Source organism: Amphiura filiformis, chromosome 18 (genome assembly GCF_039555335.1).
Source record: "Amphiura filiformis chromosome 18, Afil_fr2py, whole genome shotgun sequence".
In the NCBI taxonomy this organism is placed as follows: domain Eukaryota; kingdom Metazoa; phylum Echinodermata; class Ophiuroidea; order Amphilepidida; family Amphiuridae; genus Amphiura; species Amphiura filiformis.
This window is the reverse complement of record NC_092645.1, coordinates 3,239,764-3,249,389: the sequence shown is the minus strand read 5'-3', so window position 1 is coordinate 3,249,389 and position 9,626 is coordinate 3,239,764. Positions and strand designations below refer to the sequence as shown.

At 39.1% G+C, this 9,626-nt stretch overlaps 1 protein-coding gene across 1 annotated transcript; it reads left to right on the top strand.

Moving 5' to 3' along the window:
* Window positions 1-6,456: 6,456 nt before the first annotated feature.
* LOC140139676 (uncharacterized) lies at window positions 6,457-7,374 on the top strand. The gene has a single exon (XM_072161379.1). It carries the CDS (start codon window positions 6,457-6,459, stop codon window positions 7,372-7,374), a length of 918 nt encoding a protein of 305 aa, XP_072017480.1.
* The last annotated feature ends 2,252 nt before the right edge of the window (window positions 7,375-9,626 follow it).

Here is a 9,626-nt window from a genome sequence, read left to right as displayed (position 1 = left end):
TATTTGCATACACTTGCACAATGGCAATGTAAGCTTTCTTGTACCTGCATACACTTGCACGATGGCAATGTAAGCTTTCCAGTACCTACATACACTTACACGATGGTAATGTAAGCTTTTCTACCTACATACACTTACACGATGGTAATGTAAGCTTTCCTACCTGCATATGCTTGTACGATGCAATGTAAGCTCTCCAGTACCTGTATACACTTGCACGATGACAATGTAAGCTTTCCTGTACTGCTTACACTTACACGATGGCAATGTATGCTTTTCGGTATATGTATACACTTGCACAATGGCAATGTAAGCTTTCCTGTACCTGCATACACTTGCACGATGGAAATATAAGCTTTCTTGTATTTGCATACACTTACACAATGGCAATGTAAGCTTTCCTGTACCTGCATACACTTACACAATGGCAATGTAAGCTTTCCTGTACCTGCATACACTTACACGAAGGTAATGTAAGCTTTCCTGTACCTGCATACACTTGCACGATGACAATATCAGCTTTCCCGCACCTGCATACCCCGGGGGGCACTCACATTTCCCAGCTATACGGGTAGGCCTATGTGCCGCGGCGACGACCCCCCTTTTCAGAGCCTCTGGCCGTTCCTTAGACCCTCTGAATTCATTGTTTGCCCGCTCTGAAGCCCAAAAATTTTTCTAGCCGTTCCATAGACCCTCAGATCATCGATTTCCGTTCTCATCGGCATCTTGAGAGGCGTGTTTTCTGTCCTACTATTTCAAGCCCAAAAGCAGACCCAAAAGCTACTTTTGCGAGCCCAAAATCTTCAAAGGGAATTTTCCATTAATTTCTTCCCCATTGAAACACATTGTAGGAAGAAGGGGAACTTTGGGTGGGATTTTGGGCTCCTTTAGTAGTGGCAACACTGGTTGCTGTTTATAAATATTGCAGCAATGCCGAGTGCCTGCCGACCGCGACGCCTCCAGCTGGCTGGTGAACATTTAGCTAGAAATAAATGATTTTGAGATCTCTTTTGGGAATAAAATTGCCAAATATTAGGAAAAGTACCTTAAATAATTATGTACACATCCTTGCAGCTCTCCATAAACAATGAATTAAAAGGTAATTTACGATCTACTGGTCTAGTGAAATCGGGAGTGGAATGGCTGTCAAATTCTGCACACTTCACTCAATCATCTCATGTATAAGCATGGCAGTTCAATGTAGTCTAAATGTTTTTCTTTTCGGCACTGAAAAAAATAATTCTTGTGGGTTTGTTTTTATGTTGGGCTTTTATGTAATGTTGCTAGCTGCTGCTATAATTATCAGTAGGCTAATAGCATAGATTGTAGGTCTACATCAGGGTCTAGTAATTTTGATTTGAATGCTGTTTTGCTTTGTTGAGGTTTCCATCGTAATAGGCCAAACCAGACCTATTTTGCATTAATGGTTTTCCTGATTAATAATTTAATGCACAATTCAAAGTGAAATCGATTCCTTTAAAAATCTGTGGCAAAAACGCAACAAAATTGAACCCTGGTTTGGCCTGCGGGTTTAGTTTCCGAGATTTTTCAGATTTTGGCGACCGATCAGTTCCCAAGACCCCCCTTTTGGCCGGGCAATCAGTTCCCAAGACCCCCCTTTTTGACCGGCCGATCAGTTCCCTAGACCCTCCTTTTTGGCTGGCCGATCAGTTCCTTAGACCTCAAGTTCGAAACTGGCGGTCGCACACCCCTACCAAAAAAAAAATAGTGCCCCCCCCCTGGGCTGCATACACGTGCACGATGGCAATGTAAGCTTTCCTGTACCTGCATACACTTGCACGATGGCAATGTAAGCATTCCCGCACCTGCATAGGCCTACACGTGCACGATGACAATATCAGCTTTCTTGTACCTGCATAAGAAAGAAATATGTACTTTCGGTAAATGTTTGTTCTGACTGGGGGGTTCTACGTGTGGTTTATTATCGTCAAGAATAAATAAAGTTTAGTGATTGTTAGTCACATATAGATAAGAATTGTGATCATGTGTTTGAATTCTCAAAGAAAGGGTTTGGTAGCGTCCTGTATGCTATAAAACATTTTTGGAAGTTACGTATTGCAATGATTTATACACTGTTATTTAACATTGTCTCTTCCGTGAACACATAATGTGTTCAATAATGGTATAAGGATATCTTAAATCTGCTATTAATGTACAAAGACTAAGTGATGATAGCAAGGTTTCTGTATATCGGTATATCAGATACTTGGACAAAAATAACCTTTAGGATTAAAAACTAGCGTGATGGTTGATAAGAATATTTTTATAGTTTTATTGAAAATGTTTTACGCAGTTCCAGAAATCATATTACGGGAAAGGAGTAACTAACGTTTAAGTACTAGCAAGCTGCGTTTTAATCTCTAGCTAAATCTTAATTAATGAAAAACTGCTATGACATGTTAGGTGGGACTTAAATTAAATTGAAATTTGAAATGCATGATCAAAGTCTCACTGAATAACACCCCCATGCACTGCCCGACGAAGTAGTATGCGTTCGTCAAAGTTACCACATGACCCCAAACAATTGCAACAGAAGGTTTTTTGGTATTTTCATGCAGTATAAGGTCTAATAAATAACATATCAAAAGTTTAGAAAAAATGAACTTGAGCGAGGGGTCCAACTGTGACGTAATCAAAATGGCTGCCAAAAGCTGGAAAAATACCCATAAAGTGTAGATATATTTGAATGCCGCGAATCACTGATCAAGTTATATTTTATAGTCGCGCGCAACAAGCGATGGATTTTGACCAATGAACTGCATTTATCTATCCGTTATGAAGAAACAATTCACCTCATTAGTCAGGTTTAACGGCTGGCTAATTGAAGTATAATAATTTTCTGTCAACGTTAAATTTTAAACTCGTAGGAAAACTTTAACGCAGAGCTAGTCCCCGAATCTACATAAGCAAACACTATCCGTATTGTGGACAGCCAGTATTTGAAAGTTTGCTCACGTATGGCCACGTTTAATGACCCGAAAATAGTAACAATTCGCTCATGGATTGTAAAATGGCTAATCTAATTAAAGTGTAACAAGGGTATATCCAAGAATGACGTGTGAAGCGTTACCAAAATAACTAAAGAATAAACATATTCACTGTGGGCGTGTAATGCGGTGTAGTCCCCTGTGAGGGTTGGATCAGTGACGGGCAGTGGTGGCGGTCTTGTCCGCAAGCAAGACAAAATACGTTGGAGCTTAAAATTGAGGGTTATCAATGGTATAAAGAGTCATCCATGACAGTTTCTCGGTGTAATCTGGGATATTTAAAAAGCGGAAGTGTATAAAATCGAAATTGTGTATTAAAAGGGCATTTCGTGATCATCTCCTCATCTCCCATTTTTCTCAAAAAAGTTGAGATTTTTATACCACTGAAAACTTCTGGCTACATAATGTTTATGTACCAAAAATTTCTTGCAGATTAATTCGTTTAGCAAAAATATCGTCAATTTTGAATTTCGTATACCAGAACGAAATTACAACAGTGGCATATGGAGCAGTGAATTACACTAATCATGCATAACTCGCAAACGCAAAATCGGAATCAACTGAAATTTTTGGGAATGTTCTTTTTTCATGGATATCTACTGAAAAATGTCATAAGAGGATGCTAGGATCACGAAATCCTCCTTTAATTGCTTAAAAGTGAAGGCGAAGTCGTTAAAATTTTCATCGGGTATATACTCGTGTCAACAATTTGACGTGGTTTTTTTTTTAATATAGGACCTATGAAGCCCTTTTTTAAATTTGCTGTTTCAGACCGAATTTTGACGGATTTGCGCCGTGGTGTTGGTATCATCACTGGTGATCATATCAACACTATATTGACAAATAATTCTTAATTTGTGGAAAGGCCTATGTTATCAAACCATATTATTTATTCTAAAGCTGAATTTATACTCGATCGCTAAAAATCTTTCGTATAATTTTTGAAGATACACATTTTCCCCCAAAAGACATATTTTTGGTCTTTTTGGGAAACGAAGTCAAAATTTTCAAATGATCGTTGGCTCTTCCTCCCAGTTACAAATACTTTAAGTTTAATATCATTAGATTTATAAAATTTACTAAGATGACTGTTAAATATCAAAAATATCAATTTTAATAATTTGCCAGAAAATTTGCATTAAATCGCGAATTTCAAAAAATCCAAATCATTTGATATCAGAAGGACATTCTTCGTATTCAGAATGCAATTCGATGTCTGATGTGCTCTCGTGTCCCACAAAATATTATGTGCAAACGTTGCTATCCGAGCCCTTAATATAACTTGAGTGCATGTTTGCACACATATTCAATGCGTCAAGATATTTTATGGCTAAAATACATCACTTTGAGAGATGATCCAGTACTGGTTAACAGGTGAAGTGATGAATCATGAACATAATGAAATAATGCATTTTAAAATGCCAACTTTCATTATTGAATAATACGTATTTTTATGCATATAAATTTTAATCAAGGCTATTCAGTGATGAATCATGAACATAATGAAATAATGCATTTTTTTGTAATGTATAAAAATGCCAACTTTCATTATTGAATAATACGTATTTTTATGCATATAAATTTTGATCAAGGCTCTTCATTTAAGATTTAAGATAATCATTATTATATCTATGATGATAAGTATCGATTTTTCAATATGGAGAACATTGTGAGATCCATTTTCTCTGTTAACACGGCATTTCAAGCTCATGATTATGTTCATATGCGTTCATTTTCATTCAATACACCGGTATGGAGCAAAATAGTCATTAATCATTATAGTAGGCTATTAAATTAGGCTTGTACTTTTAAGGTTCGTGATGTTCATTTAAAATAAGATTTAATCAATCGTCAAAATATTGAACAAAATATGGAAGTCTAAACAAAGATGGCCGGTCAAAAACCACAATAACCTAAGTTAAGGGGCACATTCAGGCAAAAATTACACAAACAAATGAAAAAGAAATAAGATTTGATTTAAATCTGGTCAACCAGACATACCTATTTTTGACGGACGAACCGACGTTGCGACTGAAACCTTCAGTCTTCAGCTGGGTTGTGATGCAAATGACCTTGAGTACCGGACACTTCCGGTATTGATGACAATCGACGAGGAATGTCCTTTATGATTCGGTCCCAGCCGTGTGACAGCTTGGCCCGGACGCCTCCCCCGCGGTTGAGAGATGGTTGCTCCGCTCTCACCCAGATAGCCTCTTTCACACCCCGCTCAAACCAACGCTGCTCACGGTCAAGAATACAGACGTCCTTGGTGTCAAAATGGTGTCCGCTAGCTTTTAGATGCAGAAAAACCGCTGAGTCGTTACCACCTGAGCTGGCTCTGCGATGTTGTAGCATGCGGTTGTGAAGAGGTTGGGCGGTTTCTCCAATGTAGGAGTCCTGACAGGCTTGTTCCTCCGAACAGCGTACCCCGTAGACCACACCACTGATCCTACCCTTAGGCTGTTTGTCCTTGGGATGCACTAAGGACTGGCGGATAGTGTTTGTGGGTTTAAAATGAGTGGTGATCCCGTGGTCGCGGTAAATTCTTTTGAGTTTCTCAGACAAGTCACCGTGGTATGGGATAGTGATGCTTGTAGTTTTCCCCGTCTGATTCGAGCTCGTGGCAGCTGTTTTAGTGTTGTCCTTGTTCAGGGCCTTATTTATAGCCCAGTCCTGGTAACCACAGTTACCCAGAGCTTTGCGCAGGTGCTGATATTCCGTGATCTTGTCGGACCACCTCAATATAATCTGAGCAAAAATGAATTTAGTGCGCTAGAAAGCTTAAAGAAGGATGAAAACATCACGATCCTTCCGGCTGATAAGGGCCGTTGCACTGTGGTTTTAAATAGCAAAGACTATGATCAGAAGGCTAAAGCACTGTTAGACGATGCTAAAACTTACACTCCTCTCAGAAAAGATCCAACGAGTGGTATAAAGCGGAAGTTGACTTCTAAACTTGGTGAACTTGAGAAAAATGGGTCAATTGATTTCAAGTTAAAACATCAGCTGTACCCGACATCTGAAACCATCCCAGGTTTTTACGGCCTCCCGAAGGTTCACAAGGACACCATCCCCTTACGTCCGATCGTGAGCAGTATCGGCTCAGTTACTTATAACATCGCCAAATATTTGGCTAGAGTTTTGGGTCCTGTGGTTGGCCTATCGGACCACCATATTCTGAACTCTAAGGATTTTTTCGGTTAAAATCCAAGGCCTATCGTTGGCACCGGATGAGACTATAACATCTTTCGATGTTACCGCCCTTTTTACGAGCATCCCTCCGAAGGACGCAGTCTCAGCGGTTCGCGAAGTTCTGTCTCAGGACACTACTCTTCATGAGCGGACAGCCTTATCGCCTGATCAATTATGTGATTTACTTAGTCTCTGCCTAGACAATACCTACTTTACATACAGCGGCAATTTTTACCAACAACGTCATGGATGTTCCATGGGATCGCCTGTGTCACCGATAATTTCTAACTTGTATATGGAAAGATTTGAACGCATTGCTCTGTCATCGTTTCCTGGTATAGCGCCCTCAAGATGGTATCGATACGTGGACGATACATTCATCATAATCAAATCTAATGAACTTGACAGGTTTTTCAACCACATCAATCAAATTGATCCACATATCAAGTTCACGCAGGAAGGTTTGTCGGACAACAAACTCGCTTTTCTCGACTGTCTAGTGTCCGTGGAAGTTGATCGCTCCCTTACTGTGTCTGTTTATCGAAAACAGACACACACGGACCAGTACCTACAATTCGGTTCCAATCACCCGCTAATTCAGAAACTAGGCGTGGTTAACACCTTGTTCCACAGAGCTGATTCCATCATTACTAAGGACTCCGACAAGATCACGGAATATCAGCACCTGCGCAAAGCTCTGGGTAACTGTGGTTACCAGGACTGGGCTATAAATAAGGCCCTGAACAAGGACAACACTAAAACAGCTGCCACAAGCTCGAATCAGACGGGGAAAACTACAAGCATCACTATCCCATACCACGGTGACTTGTCTGAGAAACTCAAAAGAATTTACCGCGACCACGGGATCACCACTCATTTTAAACCCACAAACACTATCCGCCAGTCCTTAGTGCATCCCAAGGACAAACAGCCTAAGGGTAGGATCAGTGGTGTGGTCTACGGGGCACGCTGTTCGGAGGAACAAGCCTGTCAGGACTCCTACATTGGAGAAACCGCCCAACCTCTTCACAACCGCATGCTACAACATCGCAGAGCCAGCTCAGGTGGTAACGACTCAGCGGTTTTTCTGCATCTAAAAGCTAGCGGACACCATATTGACACCAAGGACGTCTGTATTCTTGACCGTGAGCAGCGTTGGTTTGAGCGGGTGTGAAAGAGGCTATCTGGGTGAGAGCGGAGCAACCATCTCTCAACCGCGGGGAGGCGTCCGGGCCAAGCTGTCACACGGCTGGGACCGAATCATAAAGGACATTCCTCGTCGATTGTCATCAATACCGGAAGTGTCCGGTACTCAAGGTCATTTGCATCACAACCCAGCTGAAGACTGAAGGTTTCAGTCGCAACGTCGGTTCGTCCGTCAAAAATAGGTATGTCTGGTTGACCAGATTTAAATCAAATCTTATTTCAACATACCCAGATGAATGAGAGTCTACACAGTTTAAATGAAAAAGAACACTTTTTTTAGTAAATCTAGTGTCTTTCTGGCATTTTATTGTTTTGCTATTCTTTTGTCACTTAAAAAGATGAATAATATAAATAATTCCATTTATTTGCAAAGTGAGAAACAGAAACTAACTCTAAAAAGAGAACAATAGCGCTTTGTCTTTATGCAGTGTACAAAAAAAATATGTTTTTTGTTTGTTAAAGGTAACCAAAAGAGATCCATTTCCCTGTACTGGGCTATTTATAAAGCTGAAATCCATACACCCTCTATGTAAGACATGACCTTAATCTTCCACACAGGGAGTCTGCAAATTTCAAATGGGGTAACTAAATGTGTGACTCCATTTGAAATCAACACCCCCTGTGTGGGAGATAAAGGTAATGTCTTCAACATGAGGTGTATGGGTTTCAACAGGAACAGCCCATTTGATTAAACATATCCACTTCAATGTTTTAATACCATATGGTTAGACCAAGTTACATTTTTTAAAATGAAAACAAATTTGCACACCATGGTCTTAATTAATGAACACAATAATACATTTTTGAAGATATTACCTTATTCATATACCAAAATATTCATTAGGCTGCGATCACATAGAAGTATACGGTATTCGCTATTCGAAATACGCTCATTCGACCAGGCTGAGTTCACATAGTATACTCCTATGTGAACTCAGCCTGATCGAATTTCGTATACAAATACCGTATACTTCTATGTGATCGCAGCGTTAAGGCAAAACCAAAAGTATGATTGATCTTCAATAAAGTTCCTAGATTTGAGTCATGTTACTAATGACTATTTCTTCTCCACTCCTGTACATAACAGTTATGTAACAACCAGCTCATTTATTACAAGACAACACAACACACATTATATAGCCTATGTCATCTCAGTAAATTCACTTATTACCGTAATAGGCATGTCCACTAAAAATTGAAGTACTTTTAAATTGATTCAGACCTCACTTATTGGCTGGGAATTGATGAAAGAAACATTTTGGCGTTTAAATAATCTTAATCGGACGTTTCATTCCAGAGATATGGCCTTTTGAGTGTTACGGTTTTATATAGGGCTGCTAGAACATGTTAAAAAGTTAAAGTCCAAAAGGATTACTAACAGAAAGTGCAATTTTAAGGTACTTTTTCTTAATGTATTTATTAACTAGCGTTATCTGGAACATTATATTTGCTTATAACAACATGAAAATAAGATCATCCTGAAAATTTAATCGATTTTGTTGACATACAACAAAAAATATAAGACCTCAAAACCCATGGTTTGTTTGGTGAAACCGCAAGCATGATCATAGATGGCATACCATGGAAAATATCTCCATAGAGGAGATGAACAATAAGTGCATTATTTCAAATGAATAGCGGTAGTCTTAAACATTGTTCAATCTTTTACGGTCAGCACATTTTATCTTCAAAAATTATTATATTTCATCATGGCATAAGTTTGGTAATATTAATCACTACCAATTTTGAGAAATTTGCTCCAACTCAAAGGTTATCTTTAATACATTGAGCAATACACTGTGTGTGCATGGAAGCCATGATGGATAGCATATGAAATGGACATGGTAGTGAGAAGTGCATGATTTGAGATGGGCGATGTAGGCTTAAACATTCTTAAATTTCTTAACATCCTGTACATTTTGTCTTCAAAAATAGTTACATTTTATGACTATGCAAGTTTGCTTGTCTGATTCACTCCAAATTCGGAAATAATTGCGTTTGAACACCTGATGCACGGAATGGTGTCACTTCAACATGTTGTAGTTCTCATCTCATTAAATTTTTCATTAAAAAAGTTGATCTCTTCATGAAGGAAGGTCCTCTCTATTTACTGCCCAATCAGGAAAAAGTTTGGTTAATGTTTTCCGGTGGAATCAGGAATTTCTTGAAACACCCTGATATAGGCCTACATTTGGATCAAAACAAGTATGTACGCCATTT